The following is a 27,620-nucleotide window of genomic DNA, read 5'->3' as shown; positions in this document are numbered from 1 at the left end:
ACAAAGCAGGCAACAAGTACGTTGATTTGGGATATTGCATTCAATGCCACAGTATTGGTGAAAACTATGCAGAGTACATGACAATGTGAAGATCAGTTGATCTAAAAAGAAAGTTTGACTTAAAGCAATGATAAATGCCGAGGGCTTAGCTGTGCAAGGATGCTACGACCAAACGTGGTCAGAAGAATGCTTAACATGCTGGCCATACAAAGACGAGGAACATCACATTCTGATATGTAGTAAAACACAAAAAGAGATAAGAAACACATTAAACAAGTCATCGTTGACGACACAGTCCCCACTTGTTAATAATGGGTACTTTGATTACATGTCCTCAGAGAGGATAGAGTCCTCTTCATTAATTAGGTCTGTGATAAAAATACTTTGATACAGATGGCGCTCAATGGCCAAGAATGAGTTCCATGGTGATGAAAACATAAAACCAATGTAGGCCACCATCCTAAAGTTCATAAAATGAGTCAACTAGGAATTTATCAACAGGATGTTGCAAAACATTTTTGCATACAATTCTAACACTTAACAGATTATCACTGGTACCATATTTCATAAAGTTTGATGCAGTATTTACAACACTATGAGATCAACATCTGTATCAAGTTTCATCACATTTGACGTTGTATTAATTTGTGGCTATATCACCCTAATTAGGAAAGTTCATTACTTATGCAATTACAAATTAATTAAAATGACACTGATAAATGTCTTTTTCAATGTTAAAGCAATGTGAGCTTAACATCGGTTAACATCTGTATAAAGTTTCATGAATTTGGTGCAGTACATATTTCTTGACATATCAGCCTACTTACGAAACTTCAATAATTGACATGTTACTGCTACATGACGTGAAACAAATTGACGAGCATATGTATGAAATAGGTCAATGTCAACTTTGAATGATACTGGTGGAAATATGTCTGAGTTATGGCTCTGTACATGAAAACATCGTAATAAAATGGCTGCCTAGCAACCATATTGGATCGTATCACATAAAAAATCGACGTACATATGTATGACATAGGTCAATGTCCTTGTACCAACTTTGAATAAAATCAGTTGAGATATGCCTGAGTTATGCCTTTGTATATGAAAAAATCGTAACAAAATGACCACACAGCAGCCATATTGGATTGTATCACAAAACAAATTGACGTGCATATCTATGACATTGGTCAATGTCCTTGTACCAACTTTGAATAAAATCGGTTGAGATATGCCTGAGTTATGCCTCTGTATATGAAAAAATTGTAATAAAATGGCCGCCTAGCGGCCATATTGGATTGTATCACAAAACAAATCGACGTGCATATCTATGAAATTGGTCAATATCCTTGTAGCAATGTTGAATAAAATCGGTTGAAACATGTCTGAGTTGTGGCTCTGTACGTGAAAAAATCATAATAAAATGGCCGCCTGGCGGCCATATTGGATCGTATCACAAAAAAAATTGACATACACATCTATGACATTGGTCAATGTCTTTGTACCAACTTTGAATAAAATCAGTTGAAACATGTCTGACTTATGGCTCTGTACATGAAAAATCGTAATAAAATGGCCGCCTGGCGGCCATATTGGATCGTATCACAAAGAAAATTGACGTGCATATCTATGACATTGGTCAATGTCCTTGTACCAACTTTGAATAAAATTGGTTCAACATGTCTGAGTTATGGCTCTGTACATGGAAAAATCGTAATAAAATGGCCACCTGGCGGCCATATTGGATCGTATCCCCAAACAAATCGACGTGCATCTGTATGACATATGAAGTAATCCTTGTACCAAGTTTGAATGAAATCGCTTCTTGCATCTCTGAGATATCTGTGTGAACGGACGGACGGACGCACGCACACACGCACGCACGCACGCACGCACGGACGCACGCACGGACATGACCAAACCTATAAGTCCCCCCGGACGGTGTCCGTGGGGACTAAAAAAAAGCAACATAAATGCAAAATAGATGAGGGAAGTTGCCATCCATAGAGAACCACACATCTTTGAATAATGATGATTTATCAGAATGCCTACGATTACTGAATTCATTTACATAATTTACATATTTCTTGAAATTTCCTTGATTATTAAAGCCTGATACCAACAAATGTAGTTTGTAAAACTTTTCCGAGTCAAACAAAACATTCTTTGAGCTTGTTGCACATCAACTTGACTCAGAGGATAAACTGTTAATGTTATGAATGCAAGCCGATTTGAATGTTTAAATTTGATGGATATACATACACAAGTTTGACATTACTTTCTGACTATATCCGAGTCTTGCTAATTTGAACCCAATCACCTGATGCTCAATTCCTCAATAATTAATGATTTATGCAAAATGGATTAATTTGCATTGTTCGATCAATCAATAATGAATCATTCACTATCAATGGGGAATATTGACTGTGCATCATGTAAACCCAATGGTCCACGCATATTTTGTATATTTTATCTTTTACTCATGAATCACATTTGAGTAAGTCTACATTCATCATTAATTTTTTGAATTGAATGTTTCTAAACCAATGTTTGAAATGATGAAATTCAATCTTACCCTTGGATGGATGAGAGTTGATGTAACAGAACTTGGTACAGTGAACAGTTTGTCCACTCTCAGATTCTACTAAACTATAGTATGTTTTCAAGATAAAAAGAAAGGTGTACCACAGCAAACTTCTCAAGATAACTTATTATCTTGGAGAGGGAAATATCATCTCACCCCTTCTTGGGTTTCTTTTGTTTTTTCGTCCTGGAAGCAGTTTCGTCCTCGTCTTCCTCCGTGTCTCCTGCATCTCTCCTGTACATCTTGTCAAGCAGTGCATTGACTTGTTTGTCAGATTTGTTTGGGAAGAGCATCAGCAGAATGCCCTGAAGTTCACTTCTCTTGTAGTCGCCATGTTTGATTAGACCAGAAAGGAATTCAATTTCCTAGAGACCAGTAAAAATAAATTGACAAGCATTAATGAAAAGAATAGTTTACATGCATATATGATAACAAAATTTTCTTTTGATTTTGAAAAATGAAATGAATTGTTTGTGAAAGTGCTTCAAAGGAAGAATTTGTGTCTTCAAAATGTGGCCGAGTCACTTATATTGCCACTATCATATTGCCTCTAATACAATATGCAATTGTAGATATTTGGTATTCCACAAACATTTCTCCGTCGATGTCTGGCTTTGCCAAGGAAGATGACAGAGTTTGAATTATTTATACCAAGGTACACTTGTGACTCATCAAAGTGACTGGCATAATGTGTCACAAGATTCCAAATTATTTTGTACTTGGAGAACTTTTTGAGTTTTGCTCAGATTACGATGAGAGGCAATTGAAGCTGATGTACAAGCCAGACATATCATGCAATATTTACTCAAATTGATTTCCTACTCACTGTAACACAGAACTGAAACCACCCACTTACCTGTTCTTGCATGAGTTGAAGTCTCTTTACTTCATAAGACCTTCTGAGGTCTTCAAGAGCCTGCCCTATTTCAACTTCCATATTACGCCTGCACAAAAAACAAATTAAAATCAGGAAAAAAAGACACTTAGACATTAAATATCAAAATCTGCAATGACGTGTTTGAATTTACAAACAGCAGTAATGAGACTCCCACCAGTATATGATGAAGAACGCAAGTTTTTTTGCCAAATTACACAAAAGTACAAACTTACAGATGACATATCAACAGCAGATTATGCCGATCCAAATAGTCCCTATCTGCTACATACATGTTGACAAGTGCAGCTGGAAATGCCATGAATGTAGTTTATTGCAATTTTCTCGATACGAAACACAGAAACAAGTCAGCCTTAGCATTATTGTTCTTCTGACTATAACGATGGAAAGGAAAGCAGAAACCATCTACTTGGATACTCATTCTATTTTATAAGTGAAATTATTACAAAAATCATGGGCAGGAAAAACAAGAACATATCGCTTGAAATAGCAAACTACTGAACCAAAATTTCCATCTGCCCGCGAGTGACTACCAAATGATTTCTGAGGGATCTGTCAGCAGTCAAACCAAGGAATGTACCTGAATTCTTCCAGTTCCAACATCTGTTTATGTTTCTTTGCCGCTAACTTTATCTTAGCCGCAACTTTGTTTGTCTCTCTTTCATACAGTTGTCTCATCTCCTCCTCTTGTAAGGCAACAAATGATTTTTCTCTCTGTGCAACTCTTTCTCTCAGTCTCTTCTTCAAATCTTTCTCCTGTTTTTGCCTCTGTGCTGTCAGCTTGCCTTCCAGCTTTTCCACCTCCTGAGGAAGTCAAAACAAGAATTTGAAATTAGTTTTTGATGTTACTGCAAGTTTTTTTTATTACATATAAATCACATTTACTACATTTTCAGTGAAAGACAGAAAGGGCCACCATCCTGCATGACTGGTATTGGTATTGCCATGGAGTAATCAAGATACCGGATGCTGTTAATCTTGGCTTGGAATCAACAACCACAATACCAAACAAACATTTACTGTGCAATTGCCTGGCACACCGGGACATTTTATTTTATTTTATTTTTTTAAACCTTGTTTAACGAGGGTAGCCTGGTAAGCTTCAATAAAGGTGCTTATCTTCCCCAGGGCCCTCAAAATCATGGGCGGGAAAAACAAGAACATATTGCTTGAAATAGCAAACTACTGAACCAGCTAGAGTTTCCTTTGTCTAATCACCTTTCTATAAATTGTTTTGGACGGGACAATGTTATAATAATATATATCTTTGCATTTTTATCTGTTTGCAGTGCTTTTTTATGTCAACGAACAGAAACAAAATTCAGTGAATCATTATTAATTTACTATACCAGTTCAAATTTGATATTATCATAAGAATGCCATTAAGGAAAATGTCTGTAGATTATACAGTTATAACTTTTGTGACATACCAGCATAAAAACCCATCTTCTGATATAGTTAGGAAAGCACCAAGCAGTGTTGTTATGTTTCTATATATTAACACCCAATGCATGAAATCTTTGGATTCTGTCTGGCCAAAACCATAGATGATCATTTGCAGGACAGACAGCAGAAACACCGATTTCACTCAGCAGCATCAACAGCAAATAACACTGCACTGTCAAACCATACACAGGGGTATTTCCCTAAATATATTAGAACAATTGTATACAAACTGACATCACGGTTGCAACGGAAAATACCGGCACTGTAATGACCATACAAAGAATTTCAACTTTTTGAAGAGGCAAGCAAAAGTCTCTTATTGCATTTCTACTGTATAAATTTGGATGTTATTCCATCTACATTAAATGTGGAGAACAAAGTGACAGTTTTCTGAAAAAATAAAATGTGTTCATGGATAGACAACAATACCTTCTGATGCTCATCGATGATTTTCTTTCCTTCCGGGTTGCTAAGTAACCCCTTATCAGTCAATTCATCCATCATATTCATCTTCAGATTGTTGAGGGCTTTCTGTTGGTCCTCAATTGTTGCCAGCTACATCACAAAATGCAACAAAAAAAACAAACAAACAAAATGGCAATCAGTGGAGGTAGAAATCTAAAAAAAAACCCATACAAATGACTCATCAGACCTTCAAGGCTTTCACTGCTCCTCAACTGCATGCTGCAGTGAACAATTACAAAAAGAGAGAATCAACACATTTAGAAATCTAACATAAATTGTGTACAGATTACACTTGATACAGATCTGTGAAGTGCTACCAACTGTCATCACCATAACTTACCTCTCTAGCTTTCTCCATCTGTAACTTAGCAACCATTGCACCAAGTCTTTCCTCCTGGTCTTTCAAAGCTTTTGCTCTTTCTTCCAACATCTCAACACGTACCTAGATGTACAAAAACAAAAAAACATTTATTTTGTATTTTAGTTTCTCCCACAAGACCTAGTAAGTTCTGTAGGGTTTTTTGTTGGTGCCAATCAGCAGATATCGTAAGAAAAACAGAAAAAAACAGATTTGTTACTAATAATCAAAATGATAATTCAGAGTAGAGTCTACCAGTAACAGTCAATTGATCATCTTCTTGATTTAAATTTTGATATTCAAAGTGAATGCATTACAGTATCACTTCTGAACTGTCTTTTTTACTGAAAATCCACTGTGATATTATATTTGCAGCAATTATGAGGGTAAAGATTTTCAATCTGAAACAAACACTCACTTGTTCTAATTCATCTTCTGTCTTTGCTCTCTCGCTGGTGAGCGCTGCAATTTTTTCCTCCGCATGACGTTTCATCAGATCAAGTTTAGCTTGACCAAAGTCTTCTTCTGTATCTGTGTCAGCCACCTCTTGGCGTCGTTTCTGCCTCTGTGTTATTCAATTATTTTCAAAAATTTTAAAGTTATTTGCAAACATGGAGCACAAAATACACACTTGTGAATGCCTACGGTTAAACTTGAAATCTTGATTCAGAGACAATGAGTACAGAAAATCTTCATCTTAGGAAATGAAAGCTTTACTGTAACAGATGAGGATGTAAATTCATATTGTAACAGCTTTTTGATGCTTGGAGTGTTACAAATTGAAAATCAAAAGGTAGCTTGATGATTGATTGTGTGATGTAACCATGAAGGTGTTATTGTGTGACAAGTATTAAAACTGGCCCAAGTACTGGGCTCTTTTTGTTTTTGCATTTCATAGCCTAAGAGAGGCAACTGCTATTTATGCATCAAGAAAGTGTCATCCGACAGTTAAGTTCTAAAAAAAGCTGTAAGAGGAGGCACTCAATGGAAGATTAATTTTACCATTCTGCAGATCAGAAGTATTAGAGAATGCTATCTGCCTTAATGATAATTAATCTTAATTTCAAGAAGAACTAAATGTTATCTTGATGGTGACACTGCAACCATATAATTAAAAGAGTAGAACATTTTCACACAAGAAGATTAAGTAAATTCTTGTAAAATAAGTGATGAGATGCAGTCAACTTGGATTTGAGTTTGGAAGCATCAGTATCAGAGTTTGGTAAAAATTAATGGCAAAAAAAAATAGGCATTTGTATTTTTCAAGTGAATGCAACATGGTTGTGGTGCATGTGTGCATGTATATCTTTGTACCAGTAATAATGAATGAATACTGAATAATGAATACTGATACCATGTATTGCTTGATCCAAAGGATCCTTTATTGCCCCTATTTTACCTCATGAAGAGGTTTGATCCAGCTCAGAAGCTTCTTACAGTGGATCATACCATTCTCAGGGAGGTAAAGTAGGAGCTAAAGATAAGTAAGTCTACTAAATTTCTAAATTTCACTAATCAGAACTGAAAACTTCTGATGAAGGGAAAGCACAAGAAGAGAATACATTACATTTTCACGCTAAAATGACAAAAAGTTAGCAAGAGAAAAGAATGAAGATCAAGAAAAACAGAGTAGACCTATTACAGGAGATTAAAAGATGTTACAGAGCAACCGAGTTGGTTTCTCGACTTAATAGGTCTACCTGAGACTCCTGATTGTGTTTCTTTTCCAGTTTTTCCATCTGTTTCGATTTTTTTGCTGCCAATTTCTCCTCCAGTTTCCGTTTCTGTCGCAGCTTGTTCAGGGTCAAACTGTTTTCAAGTTTGACCAATTGTTTTTCATGCTCTTGAAGGATTTTATCCCTGTCAGCGTCTGACATCACAACCTGTGTTGCTATTAGACGACTAGGATGCAAAAAATTTGAAAACAAAAATTAGACATCGCAACTTCATTGACAATGTGTATGTTTCACTGTAAACACGGCCAACACACGCAGGTTTATTGAACAAAAGACAAACTATGGTCTGTGTAATAGAGGAATATATGCACATGGTTTTTAATAATATGGACTATAATATCAGAAAGTCTAGAATTTATCTTCAAATTTTAAAAGTACTGACTTTCACAATTTAATATTTGAATTCATTACCATATAAATAATTTGTTCATAATTATTATAAAATTGTGCTGAATGATAACAAATAGTTCAGAAACAGGCACACATTCTAATGCCCCTAGATGTTCCATGGAAACTTACTAGTATTTAAACATCACAAATAATTTAAGCATTAAACTTAGAAATGCTCTGAATTTTGTTTACCCAATCATCTGGTCTTCATGTTCTCTGATCTTTTGCTGTTCCTCTTTTTCAGCCTCTTTCCTCTTGGCCCACTCTTTTCTGTTCTTTGCAAGTCGTTTCTGTGTAAGAAACAATGAGAAATAAATCATATGAATTAAGTTTTCTGATCAGAACAACCAACTATCACTGTTACAGTGAAACTACCTTAAAACGTGTGCAGCAGTTGGTGTGTGCATGTAATTTGCTGTGATTTTATTCATTTTGCCTGTGTTACAAATATGTCAATGAAGAGAATGCTTCCAATGCATACCGTCACTAAGGTCATTGAGATTAGTCACAAGTATCGCATTAGTCTGGCCGTACCTTCATGCAATATGAAAGTGGTTATGCAGCAAGCTAACAGTAATTGATGATGTTGTGTTTTTACTTGAGGAATTGTAAGTTTTGCAATTTTATGCAAAAATCTCACCAAATGCTACTTTATTGTCACATATTGCGATTTCATGAGAGGGTATTGGAAAACACAGCATATCATAGAGAACAACATAATATCATGAATATAACCTTTCATCTTTTGTATTTCATAATACCAACATAATGCCATGACTAACATCTCACCTTCAATATTTTCTCATGTTTGGCTTTCTCTTCTTCCCTAGCTTCTTGTAGCTTTTCAAGATCTCTTTCATGTTGTGCAAAGATTTCGTCCTTCATCTCTTCGTCTAGACCTTTAGTTTCCAAAATCAATAACATGTTTTTACATTCTTGTTTTCAGAGGAGAGGATGTCCTCCCCTCAGTAGGTATCCTCCCCTTAGTCAGCATATCCCCCCAGTAGGTATACCGTATTCTCCTCAGTCAGTATACTCCCCTCTGTCAGCATCCTACCCTCTCAGTATCTGCCTCTCAGTATCACTTCTGTCAGTATCCTCAGATTCTCCCTTCCGTCAGATCCTCCCTCAGTCACTATCCTACCCTGCCAGTATGGTTTTCACAGATTTGTTGCCAAAATAAACTTTTATAGCAAACCAACTCTGCACAGAACGCATTTTTTTTCAGCATTGAGCTATGAGAACAACAGTTATAATAAAGACAGACATCAGAATTGATTTCAAAATTTGAAATTATTTACCTTTGTTGGCCAACTCCTTGTAGAGCTTCTCTCCACTATTCTTGATATCTGTCTTGACCTTGGTGACTCTTTGTTCCCGCATCTGTTCAAGTTCCTTGGCCGCCTCCTCATCAAGACTGTTTTCCAGCTCGTTCATTTCACTTCGTTGCTGTGACAACAGATGCTCCTTACCTTCGACATATCCCAGGGGATCTGTAAAAACAAAGTGCATGGAAGAACGATGCTTTTAAAAAGCAGTTTCTGCACCATTAAGAAATTCCATTGAGTAGTGCAGAACATTAGTGTAGATACTAGCAAGTCTCCTAATGAATATTAAAATCACATGACTATAGATCCTACATAGACAGACAGTGTCTTCCTTACTGACTGTGCATTAGGCTGCAATCTTGTGGCATAGTATTATAGTAATGATGGTTTGAAATTGGTAAATTTGTCCTGGTATATCTTAAAGATGTCCATCTTTCCTTCAAATCATAAAAACTGAAAATGAAATATTTGTTCCATGCAGGTTTAACACTCAACCAGAACAGATACAATCACATCAACAAATATAACGAGAAATCACACTGTTCATGGAAAATTTCCGGCAAAAGCCATCGTAACTGATAGGAAGTGATGAGTATATTTCTGGAACTGTATACCAGTGTTAGACTGGCATTTTGTGTCACACATGACTTTTGTGGGGTTTTTACGAGCTCTGGTATCACATTAATCTAATTAATGCACTTACCGATATTACTATTTTGCGCTTTGACTTTTTGCTTCTTTTCAAACTCTGCAAGTTCTTGTTTGTGTTCACGCTCCTGCAAGAGTTTGAATATCACAAGAAAGCAAGAAAAATTAACATGCAATTTGATCACCATTTTTTAATGACGTCAAAAACAATGAACTTACACTAAAAGAGTCATTGAACTACTGTAACACTTTTGCCTTCTTTGTAAAGGAAAACTAACTGCATTTGTTTTGATGAATACCGGTACTGTACACTGTTGTTGATTTCAGGAAGATTCAACATAACACACAGTTTGAATAAGTACAGATAAAATCTCATTACCTTTTGCTCAATTCTTCTCTTCTTTAATTCACTCAGCCTCTTGTGAAGGTTATCCTCTTGTTTCTTCTGTTCTGCATCAAATTTCTGTTTCATAGCAACAAGATCTCTCTTGATTCTCTCCATGTATTGCTCAGCCTCTTCATCGGTGAGTTTCTCACTTTTCACTAAGGTCTTGATCACATCTATCTGCTGGCTTGCCATGGTGTTCAGCAGATCGCTATGGTGATCATCTTGACTCTCCTTAAAAATCGAAGAAAAATTTGTACAGTGTCAATAGGTTGAAGGGATTGCCAGGGATACAGATGGTACAATCCTTGCAGGAAATGAAATTTTGAATCACACACAACATTGTGACTGTACAGACTGACGGATTTTAGAGTGCAGTCATTGAGATTTTTTAAATATTACTCTGATACTTACCTTTGAATCTGCAAGTGCCCTTCGTCTAGCTAGTTTTTCATCTAGAACCATCCTTTGACGAGAGATCTCATCATCCATGAACTTCTCAATCTGACTCATATTTTTCTTGTGTTGTTTCATCAACCAGTTGGCCTGTTCCTCCGTCAGTTTTCCCTGTGTCTTCACGTCATCCAGTAGAGAATGTTGAAGGGTTTTGACGGCCATGCGCTTGTGGATTGCGAATTCCTGAAAATAAAACGAAAATGCTTTTAATATCAGTTTTGGCATTCCCGCAACAATTTTCATCACTGAAAATTAGTGATCTTGAGAGACACATATACACAGACCTGAAATCCTCAGATTACCTCCTCACTATTCATCAGATTATATGAAACTTATTTACTAGTTTTTTTTAGTATGTACATTAGCTTCCTTAATTTTAAGATATGCTTTGACATGAATTTTGAAACCACATCAAAATCACTGCAAAAACAGCCATCGTTGGTTGACTAAATGTTTGCTGCTTTGTTTGTCTTACCTTTCGTAACTTTTCTTGTTCTTCATCTTGTTCTAATTTTAGCAAGTGTGTTAATTCATTCTCCTCAGCTGTGTGTTGTTTTTCGATCAGGTCTAAAATTTCTTTTCTTTCCTATAAAAAAGGCCAAAGAGCATTTTGATGTCAGGAAGCACTTGAAAATAAGATACCATTATGCATATTGTAATATGCAACTCTTCAGAATCAATTCCACCACATCATTTATGAAAAGTAATTCACAGCCATCAGTTGATTCATAAATTGAGTAAAAAATCTGCTAATCTAAAAATCTCACACCTTCACTGAATACTTTGCCTTGACTATACCTTGAACATTCAAACAGCCTTGAATTTCACAATTGCAAGTTTATCATACTCTTTGTTATTAGTGAGGACTTTTGCACACATTTTCATCTTCTAACTGGTACATCTGACATGGAATCCTAGGACAGCACTACAAACAGCAATTTTTTAGTTCAAATCTCACCTCTTTTGGCACAGTCTCAGTCTGAACTTTGATATTTCTTCTCTCTGCTGCTTGCTTTTTGTGAAGTTTTGCCAGTCTTCCCTGGTTACAAGAAACAAAAGGTGAACAAATTGTGAAGTCATACTAAAAGCAAAATATTTAATTCCTGGTCAATAAACCCTGCCAAAAGCATTGAAGTTGCCATACCATTATAAGATACAACATGATGTCCCATAAATTCAAGTCTTTGATTTATATTTTTGAGGTTTTAAATTTTTTAAATGGCCAGTAACTGTGTGCATGCGACTTTCGATGATTTTCCTTTGACTATAATTTCTGTTTAATATGCCAATTGTAAGTTCTTGTTTGTTTAGCCTGCCAACACATTAAATTGCACTGCTATTGTTTACATTTGAATTTTATCTGAACCAAAATTCATTTGTCAACAATAACATTGCAGTGTACACATAAAAACATGAGAAACAAAAATGGAGGAAAAGTAAAAGAGATAGATCTACTGGCCCTTTAACCTTTCACCACCATGGTTTGTCCCAAATCCGTTGTTTTCTATGGTAAAGTTGGACCTGTATACAGGGAACTGGGGGTGAAAGGGTTAAAATCACATACACATTAAAAATATATTTAGTAAATCAGACAAATAAAAAATATCACAATAAATCAATGACTCTATGATTAGAAAATTATACTAATATGAATTGACACAAACCTTGTTCTGTGCACTTAATCTTTTTATTAATTTAGCAGATTCTTGCTTATATTCATCACTCAATCTCTTATTCAAATCTTTCAGATTCCGTTGAAATTTATTGATAGTTTTGTCTTCCACATCCTTGGTGATGTCTTTGTTCATCCTCAGACTCTGGATGAGTATGATGACAGCTTCTGTCATCATCTCAACTCTCTGGATCTCAAGTTCAATGTCAACAGTGATGGTTGACAAAACATCCAGGCTAAGAGAGAGAAGAGACAAAAACAAAATGGTTGATGAAAGATGGGTCCCATTTCAAGGTAGCCGTGACTTTTGATTTTTTTCACTTTTATGTTGTGTATGTCAATTGTAAGTTCTTGTTGTACTCCCCAAATCATATTGAATCACCTAATATTTAGCTTGCCAACACAATGCACTGTAATATGAATTCTGGTCAGGGCCAGAATTCCCTTGTCAACAATAAAAATGCAGTGTACAGATATGTACAGGCTGAGTTAACAAACTGAATACTGAGTATCTCAACATGCTTTTGGGGAGTAGGACAAGAAACTGTGGTTGGCATTAAAAAACAAAAATAATGAAAATATCATTTAATAAGTTACAGCCACTGACCCTTTAAAAAGGAAAATAGCAAAGTCTCTAACATACTAAGACAAAAATGTCAAACTTTGCTTACAAATAGCAATTAAGAGCATACATAAACGCAGTTGAAGAAATGTTTCATTGTTCCCAATGTTGAAAACATGTTACAGACATTTTGATTCCTGATGAACTCTAACCTTTGCCATTCAGACTATCTCTTATGCCTGAAATGCTCCAGTTGGATCAAAATAGAAATTGTTTATGTCTTGCAAATAAATACATGTATACAATGGAAATGTGTGTAAGATTCAAAGCATCCTGTATGGCATTATTAGAGTGTATCACTTCTGAAGGACTGGACGGGAAAATGTCAATGTTTCAGTCGGTAATCTGATGAATTATACTGTACATCCATGATAATATTGTATATGACTGACTGGATAGAAGCAGTCCATGAATGGTCCATAAAACTTGAACTTTAATTATCTCATCAATATGCAAACACAGCATTTCTTCATTGATGTATTGAGGTTTCTGTTAAGCAGTACTGTAAGAAATGTATGACACAATTTTGAATACTTACTTGTCAAGTTCACGGTGTACTTGAAGTCGGTCTTTTAAGATTAAAATGTGTATGATACTTTCATCAATTGCTATCAAACTACATTCAGAAAAAAAATGAAAGGAAAAAAAAGTTGAATTAATATCAGCAACGACAGAAACACCTTTACATTACAGATGTGCACTGACTAGAACATCACATAACCCTACTACCTACATGACTGGACAATTTCTGTGGTATTCATTTGAAAAAAAGTGAGAAAGTACTTTTTACAGTTAGCTGCTGAATAACAAAATTCAAATTCTAAGCAAAAATTAAATAAATTACCCTACAGCTTTGTGTTTGTGGATTAAAAAAATGTACTCAAAATCTGGGTAGAAATTAGAATGGGTTATCATATATATTTTATCACCCATACAAGTGCCATATATATGTACTAGTACTTGAATATTCATGAATGGAACACTAATTATATATACCAGTGTGTTATTTCTCACCTGGATTCCTTAATTGTATTAAAACCAGCTTTGTAAGCATCCTTGGAACTCATTATCAGACCCTGTCGAGTTCCGCGTCTTGAACTGCTGGCCTTGAAATCTGGTTCAATGGTTGCAAACGGGACACTCTTCTTCAACACTTTGATCCACAGTAGAAGGAGGAGTGCCACCAAGATGGCGGCTATGATCAAAGCCAGGAAGAATGCCAAGGCTCCAGCGCCAGCGTTGTACAGGTAGCTGAATTCTGTTTCTTCAACCTTGGTGATGCAGGCTGTGTCACTGACTACGTATGACTTGCCAGGAAACTGTCGGGGAAAAATGAGCTTTTTCAGTTGAGTTGAAGTGCAAGATGCATTTCTTTAGCAGCATTACACAAACATGCAGTACTATTTCTTTATTTGTTTTTTACACCATAGTTAGAGAAGAGCAGTAGTGCAATTCTGATTATTGTAAGAAATGGATAGATAGATAAAACAATAAATAGTCATCATGAGGGTCATTGAAATTGTTTTCAAGGCACTAAGATGTGATCTGTGATGCATCATACATTAAACTAATCTTCTGTCCAAATATCTACATACATCAAAATTCAAAGCTATTTCACTTGTCATTTTGGTCAATCTGATGTGAGCAAGAGGAGCTCTCTGATTGGTAGATGGTCAAATGAAACTGACAATCTGATATAAGTAAGAGGAGCTCTCTGATTGGTAGATGGTCAAATAAAACTGACAATCTGATATGAGTAAGAGGAGTTCTCTGATTGGTGGATGGTCAAATGAAACACTTACAATCTGATATAAGTAAGAGGAGCTCTCTGATTGGTAGATGGTCAAATGAGATACTGACTGCAGTGGATACATACCTGTGTGTAATCTGAATGCTACTGATTAAAGATTTCTCAATATTCTTTAATGTTATATTTATAGAAGATATCATTGTTCTGTCAAAAATGTTCTACAACATTTAGCAAAACTTATTTACAGAGACATGCAATGGTCTTGACTTACTTCAAGAGTTACAGACGATGCAGGGAGCGAATCATAGGTCACTTCAGCTGTGTATATGCTAGACAATCCAGTGTTGAGTAACAGTGAGTTTCTGTTGAAGAATGCCTTGAAAGATAGGAACATTGTCTGTCCAACTGCAGAAAAAAAAAGGGAAAAAGTCAATAGGTTATATGCATGACAATCTGGCAGCTGTGTGATATGCTAGAAGATTTATAGAGATTAAAAGAGATTTCACATGTACCGGTACAACATGAATTATTGTCAAACTAACAACCAAGTACTATCTATGAAATGATATTTTTATAGATAAGTCAGTTCCAAGCCCTGTTAACCAATTTAAATGGATTATCTTTCTTTCATCTTTTGTGTTTGGAGGATCAAAAGGTTCATTTCACAACCACATTCATCACAGTTCCATCACTGACAAACAAAGTGAATAATTAATTCAAAATGGACCGTGAACGGAATTGACATTAAGCTTATTCAAAGTGTATTTGTCAAAATTTCAGCGTGTAACACATTCATATAAAATTTCATATTTCAAACCAATTATGAAATGTCATATTTTCTGGGGCTTAATTCATGATTACCACTAGGGATAAAATTAGGTTATTTGAGCTTTACATGAACAAAAGAGAAAACTGGGTAACTAATCTGAGACTGTTGATTGTAATAATTACTTTGTAAGTTGCTGACTGTCCATGTGATAACACTGTCAACCACTGTGTATCCTGGAGTTACATAGAATGGAGGTTGCATATCATCATAGAGCAGTATCTCCAAACCATACATTGGATAGCTGAGTACCACAGAGTGAGCAGTGGCCAATGATGATACTGAATGACTGACAGTCACATTGAATCGTATCACATCCATTACATAGTCCCCTCTTTGATACTGTTGGAACAGCTGAAGATAAAAAAACAATGCAACTTAAGCTGTGGTTTTTTATTCCATTTTTCTGTATTTCCTGTTGACTTGAGTTTATCAGTGTGCTCCTAAAAATACATATTCGAGCATTTAAACATTAGCTTTGTGTAATGTTCACCATTTTCATTAACACATGAATTGTCAGTATCGAATTTCTATAACACAACCAGTCAATGTTTTTCAGCGTATTTAGCTTTCAATCTGTCATGGATGACAATCTTCATCAGAATGACAACAAAGAAATGAATTAATGAATTATTTATAAACAGCTCCAAAGCTCAATACGCTGAAAAACAGTGACTGCTTATGTTATAGAAACTCCATAATGACAGTTAATCTGCCAAGCTGATGAATATCTTTGGACAAACAAGTGAACTAATTTTATTTCTTCTACTGATGACAGTCCTAATGCAAGTTTGTGAAGCCAACCTATATGGATTGCAATTTGAAAAATGAACATGCAATATTGCAAAGTAACAAAACTTAACAAATATTAAATTTGTAACTACAGTCTTCTTAATCAGGCTTTCCATAAAATCATTTGTGTTCCTAATAGTTTCATAATTTTAATTTTTTTTGCGTTATTAATTGAGTGTGAGTTAACACTGATTACAATAATTTTCATCATTGAATTTTCTCACTGCTTTTGATGGAGAACAGACATAACTTTCGATATGAAGATAATATGATATGTACTATTACCGTGTATTTTATTAAAATTATTCAAAAATGCCTGCAGATGATTCATTTTCTGAGCAAGCAATTTGCGGAACGGTACAGAAGATCTTCCAAAAGAATTCTGACAAAAATGAGTTAGGTATGGAATTTATTGGCATTTGGTTCATGGCCTTGAGATCAGTTTACTTTGATAAATATTAGTTTTGCCTTCAGTTGCTTGTTTGAAATGTGTTGCATAACACCACCTGATAGTTGAATCATCATGATCAAGCACATCTCATCAATGTGTACTCAAAGGAAGTGTTTTCTTTCCTTCTTAACTCCCATTGTGCAATTCAAGAAAAGCGATCACCTGATTAGAGAAACTGATCACATGACTATGATTCTATTTGCTGACTTACTGCTTCTGATGTTGCGTACACATCAAGATCAGGTTCAGAAACTTGCATGTCAAAAATTTGTTCCAACGTTGCCCTTTTCCCATTGAACTCCATGTAGAGTCCATAATCCAGCTGTTGTCCAAGAAATGTGTCAGCTGTTTGTTTGAGAAAGTAAAACATCTGCAAGACAAATTCAAAACGTAGTGATTTAAAAAATATGATTTGATGTGATGGAGGAACCTGAGAAAAAAAAGTTTATTATAATATATGACATATATAACTACTTTGGAATTTCATAATCAGACTAAAGGAATAGTTAACCCTCATGCAAATCAGACAGCCTAATAGTAATACTTTTAAGTTTCAGTAGAATGGGCCTAGGGGATAAATATTCAGACTCTAAAATTTTATTCAATACTTTGCTGATATGCTGCTTGAAGCTTACGGTGTAGATAAAGTTTACACCATCATGACAAAAGTTTTACGTAATAAAAGTTTTCACTGTCCACTGGTGCCATTTACTGTCTATGGAAATACACCACTCTGCATAAACAACTACTGTAACAACTGTTAAAATAGTAATAGAACTGGTGTTGAAAACATGTCTCTTGCGATATACTGCAGTGCCACTCTAAGTTTTTGAACTGAATTCAAATAGATCCTAAAGACGACATTTTTCACCTTGTAGAGGTTAATCAACTGAAAGATGGATAACAGCAACCGTAAAGATAAAATAGTAGGCCATGTTACAAACTGATGGGTCTCTCTTAAATTTACCCCTGCTCTTAAAATAGATAAAACTATTGTTCATTACAAATAAAGTTGATGAGCCTTGCATAAAGAATGTGCAAAGCCTTCAAGACCAGAACATGAACTGAAAAGAATAGAAAAGTATTTGCAAGGCAAACAAAAGAGTGACATTTACAAAAAAGTAACAAATACTTGAGTTTGTAGGTGTACCGTCTCACAGATACCTTTCAATGTTGTGTATAGTTTAGTCCATGTTGCTACCAACAATGCTATGCTTTTCATAATTTCATGTTAGAACATGATTTTCCTTCACATTCAAATACTTCAAATAAACACATACTCAAATTGCATTAAAATATAATGTTAGGTTCACAACATGACAGAAATTTGTGGTTGTGTTCTGGAATATATTCATACTACCAGTATAATATTTGAAGGAAAACAAAATGGCAGCCATTACCATGGAGACACATGCCCGAGATCACAACATTTGGAACCTAGTATCTCAAAAGAGTGTCCTGGTATAACCATGCCTTGGAACTGACATGTCCCAATTATTTATAAAGAAAACAAAGATAACATGAAGTAACAAAATTAAATATTGCCTAAGCATCTGAAAAAAGCAGAGAGTACCACAACTGCTTGGTGAATTAACAGTGAAATCATATGAAATACAATAACATCAACCGACACAATCCATTTGACAAAATCCATTATTTATTTGTCTTTTGATTTATCATGACAAGTTATCCATCCACATGTATCTTAGATTATCTATCAACAAAAGCAAACACAGATATAAAAGACATGTCACTGACAAATACCATGTTGACTTTTTTATCAGAAAGGAAATGAAGTGAAGGGTGCAGTGACTGCAGGCAGGGTTTTGGGTTGCCGTACTTGTACAATGAACTTTTGTTTGGCCATGGTCCTAGATTTACTGTGGACAGGTACAATGAAATCATAATAGGACAATTGAAAATGTCACTACACTGTACAATTCCAAATGTGCAGAGTTCAACAATGGATTTAAAACTGTGATGACCTTGGGACATTATATTTGATGACAATGGATTAGATGACTGAAGATCTTTGCATTTGCTCTTCTGAAGCAAAAAAATCAGTTCCATTTGAACATGAAGTATATAGAAATCTGGATGTTATAGATTTCAAAAAGAATTATTTATCATACTCTGGTATTCTATGTAGATAAAGGTTCTGAAAGTGACAAAAAAAACTTTTTGTGTGATTTCAAAAGCTACACTTGAAACCCAAGGCTAGAAAAGAACATCTGTAACCTTGAGCTTGCAAAACCATTCAACAACACTCACTTTGGACTGATTGATTCACAACAAAAGAGGGATAAGAGTTTCTATACACATGCTAAAAATAAAATCTCAGTGTACGTGTACTTGATTCCCATGTACAAGTATAAGGCAAAACTTTCACTGGATTTGGGAAATTTATAAAATTTCAGTTCAACAGATTATTTCTAGATTTATATGCAACAAGCTGAAACAATATATATATATATATAAATATATATATATAATATATATATATATATATATATATATATATATATATATATATATATATATATATATAGATTTATATATTATATAATATATTATGAGAAAATATTATATCTTTGACATCAAGATTTTTCTTTCCAGTTATCATGATTAAACCTGTGTTGATACATGTACTCAGGATATATACGCAAGACAAAGAGAAGGTACATGTAAAATCATTGTCTCAATCCATTTTGCCCACAGGCAACATTAACCCGATATCTCTGAAAGCTCATGCTCTTTAGGTATTTGAGTACATAATGGATGTATAAAGTTCACTAATTTATTAGTTTTCAGGGCATTGTCAATCTAACATTACCAATGGATTCTCTCTATACAGGCTACAGCAACCTCTCACATAGATCTCATAAAAATTCCATAGATATGTCTACATGAATATATATTTGTATGACTGAGTGTAAAGTATATTCATTTTTAGATTAGTTAAGGTGAATATTCTGTTGTGTTTTCTTTTCAATTCTGTTCTGTACATATTGCAGTTTATTTTTCCTAGTTCTTTAAGCCTATTAAACTGCACTCATATGTGTACACAATATCATTTGTGTACACTTTATATTCAACACGTGTATCTGCTTCAATGTATCAAAGCACTGCCATGAAATAATGCTGTCAACTTTGCTTGCATGTAAAATCAATTTAATCCTTTGAGTGCTGTAATTTTGTAATTGAGAGCTACAACATTTTACCAATCTGTATGTTTTTTCTGTAATTTTTTGATAATTTTGGATCAAATGGATATCACATTTCATTGGCTACAGTTTTTTTATCAAAATTTTGGCAAAAATTCAAAAAAATTGCCTGGGGTATGTCTTACAAATGTGACAAATAATGACTTTGACACTATTAGGGTTAAATGTATATGTACCTCCGAAAGCTGTAACTTTTGATGTGTTTTTGTTCTGATTGCAATTTCTATATTAATATTCCTCAAAAAATCACGCCAAATTGCCTAGTCACAGCCTGTAATAAGGTAGTGGGTATAGACAACAAAAATCATCAAAATATTTAAAAAATGTTACAGAATTGGATTTGTCCCTGTAACTAAGGTATTTCAAGAGTACAAGATTGACGAGATAGACAATACCGTCACATTGCAGCAGTAATCAATAATCAACATTTGCTGGTATATCCCACACAAATCTGTTTTACAATACACACAGATAGACAAGTGCTTGTTGTACAGTCTGAGGTCATGCCAATTCAATATTTCAGATGACCCTAGTCATCTTCTGTAAAGAGTCTGAGGCATGTAAGCAATTACTAAACAACATTGATTGATGTGTTTACTGCAAGAAGTATCCATGTATCGTCATGTCTGTACTTGCAATAGTGGATAGTACAACTCTGATGATACTTTTGCTGGCATTTTATTTCAATGTACGGGGCAAACATGCTGGGCATATATTACGATTGATTATTTGTTATGGTTCTACTAAAATTATATGGTCTTTTCACACTATCATAGTTTTAGTCTAGACTATGGCACGTCATTTTTGGGATCTGGGAATAATTGTTTCAAAGGTCAGAAAATAATCATTTTCCAGAGTAGGGAGACAACAGGTTACATTCTAGACTATCACTACCGGTATCATTAATTTATGCTTTCTTCTGATGTCAAAAAATGCAGGTTTGTGATAATGTTTGAGCATAGAATACCCATAAAGTACCTTGGTAAAGTTGGTGGTAAAAAATAACATTGATTTCCATTTCATGTGTATATCATATCATATCATATCATATCATATCATGTCAGGTACAGCTCATGGGACAAGAAGTTTAAATTTAGCACAAACATTATCAAGAAGAAATGTGCATGAATTTAAATGTCAAAAGTGGATAGGCTCAAAAAAATTCCAAAGCTATAGAAAAAGCTAGCCAACAATTCTATCAATTTTTCTCAGTATACATGGAAAGAAACGAAACAAATTCACTCGTTATTTGATTTTACTCTTTAAGAGTAAGTTCAAAAAGCAGAGGGGAGAGATGGAAATGTTACCATGGAAACAAAGCAATATTCAAAGAAAGATGGAGATGATCAGACTTGTTTCCGTAAAAATGCACAAATGAACAATAATGAAACGGCTTACCAATTTGCATTCCTCTTTTTGTGTTATAGAAATCGACTAATCAACTAGCTCCTTTAAATAGTATGTTTCAGTAAAATTCTATGAATTTCATTTTGATGGTAATGTTGAAGAATAATGTTTATTGATTCAGCAAAGACTTACAGAATTCAATGCAGGATTAATGTTCAAAGAAAACCAAAATCAAGCTAATAATAATGGAGTCTGATTAAACAGTCCCTTTTGGCTATTCATTAGATTAATTCAATTTGCAGTTGTCATGACAATATTTTCCTACAATGACAGAACTGCTTTCTTCATCTTCAAAATTACTGTCCTTTCCAAAGAGCAAAATTTGCAAATGAAAAGGAAGAACTGATCAATACGAGAAATGATAGCGCAAGACTGCATTGTACCTCTAACGCTCGCACATCATGGACAAAAGATACAATGACATTACAGATTGGAGGGAGGAAATGGATTCTGGCTTCAGGGTATAATTTCCTCAACCACACTGCCTTGCTTTCAGTCAGCGTTTATCTGCAACTCATGCTGATTAACTTTAGGAGGGTTTAATTTTCCTGCTCAAAGACTGTCAAACACACCCTGGGGTGAATTCACAGCCGACAGTCAACGACAGCACCAGAATCTCTTCAAACTGTGTCTTCTAAAACTGTCAAATTGTTATCATGGTATTTTGGTCATCTTTAAAACTATCACTTTGAGGGTAGCTGGGTGTAAAATTAAATTACTTACATGGTAATGTATCATTAGTTTTGCAATTTGTTTGACAGTCAAGGGCCTGAAAATTCAAGTTCCCGAAATATTTTTTCAGTGATAGTATTCAATCCTACTTTTCAGAGGGATGAGGGGAAAACGCAAGTCACTGCTGGTATAATATAACCGTTCTTGTTCTTTGACAGAACATTGCAGGATGATGTGAACTTTTTTGAATGTCTGCAACATTTTTCATGAGTTCACCTTTATTTACCCTGTTTGATGGCATGATTTTCATGAACATCGACTTTTTCATGCCAACCTCACTAAAGTTTCTCCTCTATATTTATAACCGTAGTACGGTACACTACATTGTATGAAGGACATGCCGCTTTGCTCTTGTCCTGAAGGTTTTAATGGAAGCTTACAATTAATCCATTAACTTAATGATAACAATCTGCTTTGAATAAAACAAGTCAGTCCATGCGGGCTGTATGTTTGACTAGGTGGTAAAAATAATGGCCTGTGTGAGATTATTGGACCCAAATTTGGATATATATATATAATGTTTATTCAGTAACATAGGCCACCGGCCTTTCTTACAATTCTTGTAAAAATAATACAGACAAACTTAGGGGCAGTTATACATTATTGCTCATGGATAATAAGTTGTCTCTTCGGCTGCAACTATAAAAGATGAACTTAGATAAATTGATAATAGTACTAGGATGTTGTGAACTGAGAAGATTCACAAACTTTGTTTCTGTTGGTAAGTCATTACAGTAAGACGGAAGAAAACGTTTTCTTATGTCACTATACACTGGACAAGCTAAACAAAAATGAAACCAAACTTGGATATGAACCTTCCTGTAAGCCTGGATATGTACTCTATCCTTCAAGCCAAATGCCAATGACTCTACAGGTTACTGCCATTCCAAAACTTTGTGTCCATTAATCTCTGCTCTTGTCAAAAATTGTAAAAAGTTAAACATGAAAAGAAAGATCAACAACTTACAGCAATCGACAGTTCTGCATTGCCATTATCGTTGTTTGTAATGTCACCAACGTTCCATGTAATGGTGGTTTGTGATCCTGTAGATCGTTTCCGTCTTGCAAGGCCACTGTAATCATCAGTCTCAATGGAGTAGTTGGTAATGTTCAGGGAAGGAACTGTGATGTTATAGAGTGAGCTGTTGAAACTGCAGTATGCTCCGCTGACATTGACGGGTATACTGTCCATATCGGGTGAGGCAAATACTAACAAGTGAAAAAAAAATTGAAGAGACATAAGATTCATGTGTAGTGCAATTACATAAAAATACCCGGCGCTTTATTTGGAGTGTTTTTTTTATTCGACATGAACTAATGCAAGATTTGATGAGTTGATAGGGAGGAAAATTTTTCTCTCACAACCTGCCTGTTATTTTAATATTTATCATTATGGACTCTATCACATCATCGGAAGTAACATCTCTATACTAAAACCTTGTTGACAAAAAAAGTTTCAAACCTGTTCATTTTTGAAATCAAGTATTGTAGCAAATTTATGCATCTGTAGAACTTCCTATAGCCACACTTAATTCAATCAGCATGGATGTTACAGCAGGTTCAGACCTTTTCTTTAAAATTTGCTGCGGGAGCTAGCAGCAATGGCTCAGATATGAATCACCTCATTGATGTGTTTACTCAAGCAAATCACAGACACACTCCCATTGGTAAGACTGAAACACCTGATATCACAGCATGCTTTTCATTTCACAGTAAATCCACGTGTTACAGTAGCAATAGCAGACTTCTGTCTGTCACCTGGATAATTCATCTCCAATATGTGTAGCTCAATATTGAAATGAAAATCCTTGGTATGGTCTGTAGCTGAACTTTAAATGAATAACCAATTCCAGGATTGTTATCACAAATATCAAAATCTATTGTATATCACTGTACCCAATCTCATGACAATGTAATTTTTCAATGCAATACCGTCAATGTTAACAACATGCAGATAAGGTATGAAATACATATTAAACGTTAGTAGAATGCCAATCTTACATATTTGCTCATAAATTTTGTGATATGGTACTGTAAAACTGGTTATACCTTTACAAATTTTTTTGTGATAAAACTTAGCATAAACATTTTTATCAATGTTATGAGCATATATTACATTCATGTGTATGTGTTTGTGTGTGTGAGTGTATGTATGTACATGTATGTGTGGATGTGTATATATGTGAGCATATGTGCACACACATATATACACAAACAAAGACGAAAGTATGCTTCTTTTCTCAATCCAAACAGTTTGTCAGTACATAGTAAAAGTACTAATTGTATAATATACAGTGGAATCATTCTCTATGGAGTAGCAGACCTTTCTAAAAGGCATTTGGAAGTTATATTTATAAAAGTCAGAAAGTAAACTACCTGTAATCAAGACATTTTAAAATAATTTCAATCTTATATTTTAATCTAATATAATATGCATGTTGACAACATATATTTCTTTATAGAATTTATGTGCACTAGAGTTATTAAAACAATAAAATAATGTAAAAAGTTATGGTCATAATAAAAATCCCTTTTATATTTTTCTGTAACATAATATTACTATAAATGCATTTCATATGTTCACTTTAAAGACCCATAAATAATCCAACAAGCATATTTTTTTCTTTTATGAAATACACATGTGCATCACTAAGGGCTATTTTTCATCACCATTAGTACAAATAGATGCCTACCAATACCGATGACCTTTGAAGACAACGATTGACCCTGATATTACCGTAGTGTTACGAGACTCATCACTATTACTGGTACATTCTCAACCTCATATCCTTTCAGGCTTTGATAACATTTGATGCTTTATGTCTCCTACTCTTGGAATCATGAATAAAAAACACAAATCTGCTACAAAGGATTTCCCGTCATTGCACTTTTTTAATCATCATTATAAACTTGTAATAAACTGCAAATAATTTCTCAGAGTTCAATGGCTAAGCCTCAAATGTTTTGGTAAAATACAAAATGATTTTTAATTTTGTTCATCTAGGATTACGAAAATTTTAAAATAATAGAATATGCAGACTGTATGTTATGGCTTGGACAGATCTCTCCCTTTAAAAAGCTATGGAGTGATCAATTATGACTCAAACCATATCAACATGTACACCATCTATCTCATTTATTGTGGATCTGACAGAAACATGTTCGCACTATCAAGATTTAGGTTGTCAAAATATGAAAAAAAAAAATTCAAATATTCGGTTTACTCAGTGAGAGAATGGAATGGAGCTGAGATGTTGATATTGATCACTGGTATGGTAAATCAATTTCTATATACTATTTTTGAGAATACCTACCCATGATCAAGCTGACACTTGTCAATGTTGACTGTGGTAAGACAATGTTTACCAAAGCTTCCTGTTCTTTGTCAAATGGTACTGATCCATAAGTGACATCTTCATCTGTTGTGTAAGATGATGTGACTTCTGGACCGGTGAACATCACTGTAGTCTCACTACTTAGAGTGGAAGCATATCCTGCACCATACTCAGCTGTGATTTCAATGGTAAAGTTCTCCTTCATGGCTGCTGAAAATGTCATTGTAGCATCTAGTTCAATTGTTATATCCTCAATGCTGAGACTGCCAGAGTTATCAAGGCTGCCTAAACTGATGACCACCTCAGTTCTATCATCACTGTATGATTCAGTAGGTGTGCTAGTTGTGGTCACATTGCCAAGGTCAATGTTACTAACATTGAGTGTCACATATTCACTGGAGATTGTTACTATGCATAGTGTTTCTGTTCCTGCCGCAAAAGACACACCGGCTGTTAAACCAAAATCATCCCCAAGGGCAACCTGCGAATTATCACTGGAGATTTGCGTGTTTTCCACACCAGCATTGACCACCCTACCAGCAACTACAGCGATGATGATTGCTATCAGCAACATGGGATTCCCGCTGCATCCTTCAGTAGCCATAGTAACTTGTTCCTTTCCTGAAGTTCACGTCAGGTATCTATCTGTTGTGAAAATGAAAAGAACAAGCTTGTATAAACTGATTGATCAATAACATACTCTGATGAAAGTTAAGCAACTTTTACAGTACAATTTACATTCTGACAACATATTAGCTTTCTATCAACTATAGTTATATAATCATGAGTCTTACAGCTGACGGCATTTTGAAGACCTCTGGCCTGAATTCTGTTTTTTCAATCGTTCAAACTATTGATCATGAAGATATCCCTTAGATACATTTGAATAACATAGTTATGAAGAAACTATAAGACTAAAATCTGGTACCTATTAACTAAATTTTTACAGCATAAATATTGAACTTTATTAAATATCCGTTGAATATAAAAATACTGTGCACAGTTAGAACAAGATGACACGGTGAAACAGCTGACAACTAAATTGAAAAACATGCAAATGTTTCAACAACAAAGACTATAATTGAATTTATGACTTTTCTTTTTATAAGTGTATTTTCATGCAATATAACTGTTGATAAAAATTGCATTTTTACTTTCAAAATCAACCTATTATACATGAACAACAATGTTGCGATATCTAATGCATACATTATATGAGACATGGTATGTGTGCATTGATTTTATTTGTAAACGCAAGTAATACTCTTGCTTAAAATAATTTTGTTGATTTACACTAATATTACAGACTATCAAGTTAACAATAAGGTACCGTAAGTGTCATCACTTCTACTCAAGTTAAGTTACATCCATGCTGTAATGTGTGCGACAGCAGTCAGCGATGTAATGTGTGTCATATACACGTATCACTTCAATGTATCGAACACACAGTCCTCTGGTCTAAGTCTATTTCCATCGCGCGGGTTCCGATGCTTATAACTTATTCAAGATTGATTCTGCAGACAATGTGACCGTCGTAAGATGCGAAAAACGATCTCCATTTTGTAATGTGCTGGCGCGATCCAGAGTGAAGATCTGACAGTGACAATGCACACGTTGAACGTAAGCTTATGATCCTCGATACTTGTACTGTGTATGCGGTCATTTCCGTCATTTTCCAGGCAAACGAAAAGTGCTGCAAAGATTAAATATGTTAACTTGAACAGAGCAGAACAGATGTTGTGAACGATCATGTAAGAGTGTTTCCAACAACGCTATCTGAGTACACATTTATAAGTAATAGCATACACGTTACCTTGCAAGTTACACATCCACTTGTGCACAGTTCAGTCAACGTTCAGATCCCCGCCACCAACCTTTCCCTCCCGCCCAGATACAGTTACAATATTCCGTGTAGCAAGAAAGTCTGCCCGACCTTTGGTGGAAGAACTGCTACATCATACTTCTGTGTGATCTGGTGGCACGATCGAGCGGAATTTAGCTGGGAAGGGGTTTCAGTCATAGAACAATAGGAAACACTCCTCACACAATGACCCGATTACGATACAACGATCTGTTTGGGGAAACACCAAGGAGATCCACAGCTAAACTAAACTGACA

The 27,620-nt window shown here is 34.8% G+C and overlaps 1 protein-coding gene across 2 annotated transcripts in view; it reads right to left on the bottom strand.

The window, feature by feature from the left end:
• The window catches only part of LOC139119694 (limbin-like), a 30,793-nt gene extending 3,214 nt beyond the window's left edge, over positions 1-27,579 (bottom strand). For both annotated transcript variants that reach the window (XM_070683550.1, XM_070683549.1), the window contains exons 1-24: positions 27,316-27,579; positions 25,482-26,147; positions 23,135-23,376; positions 17,016-17,174; positions 15,687-15,915; positions 15,007-15,140; positions 14,000-14,304; positions 13,524-13,601; positions 12,356-12,599; positions 11,650-11,730; positions 11,167-11,277; positions 10,650-10,874; positions 10,230-10,469; positions 9,906-9,978; positions 9,176-9,367; positions 8,664-8,773; positions 8,067-8,164; positions 7,449-7,650; positions 6,167-6,313; positions 5,731-5,832; positions 5,355-5,480; positions 4,060-4,283; positions 3,441-3,528; positions 2,741-2,949 (exon numbers count right to left, since the gene is read on the bottom strand). In XM_070683550.1, the coding sequence (XP_070539651.1) occupies positions 2,741-2,949; positions 3,441-3,528; positions 4,060-4,283; positions 5,355-5,480; positions 5,731-5,832; positions 6,167-6,313; positions 7,449-7,650; positions 8,067-8,164; positions 8,664-8,773; positions 9,176-9,367; positions 9,906-9,978; positions 10,230-10,469; positions 10,650-10,874; positions 11,167-11,277; positions 11,650-11,730; positions 12,356-12,599; positions 13,524-13,601; positions 14,000-14,304; positions 15,007-15,140; positions 15,687-15,915; positions 17,016-17,174; positions 23,135-23,376; positions 25,482-26,106 (4,244 nt within the window). In that variant the 5' untranslated portion in view covers positions 26,107-26,147; positions 27,316-27,579. The remainder of the gene's footprint in view (positions 1-2,740; positions 2,950-3,440; positions 3,529-4,059; positions 4,284-5,354; positions 5,481-5,730; positions 5,833-6,166; positions 6,314-7,448; positions 7,651-8,066; positions 8,165-8,663; positions 8,774-9,175; positions 9,368-9,905; positions 9,979-10,229; positions 10,470-10,649; positions 10,875-11,166; positions 11,278-11,649; positions 11,731-12,355; positions 12,600-13,523; positions 13,602-13,999; positions 14,305-15,006; positions 15,141-15,686; positions 15,916-17,015; positions 17,175-23,134; positions 23,377-25,481; positions 26,148-27,315) is intronic.
• Positions 27,580-27,620: the final 41 nt, after the last annotated feature.

Source organism: Ptychodera flava, chromosome 20 (genome assembly GCF_041260155.1).
Source record: "Ptychodera flava strain L36383 chromosome 20, AS_Pfla_20210202, whole genome shotgun sequence".
NCBI classification, from domain to species: Eukaryota; Metazoa; Hemichordata; class Enteropneusta; family Ptychoderidae; genus Ptychodera; species Ptychodera flava.
The sequence above is the reverse complement of the archived record's forward strand: the minus strand, read 5'-3'. Positions and strand labels throughout refer to the sequence as shown.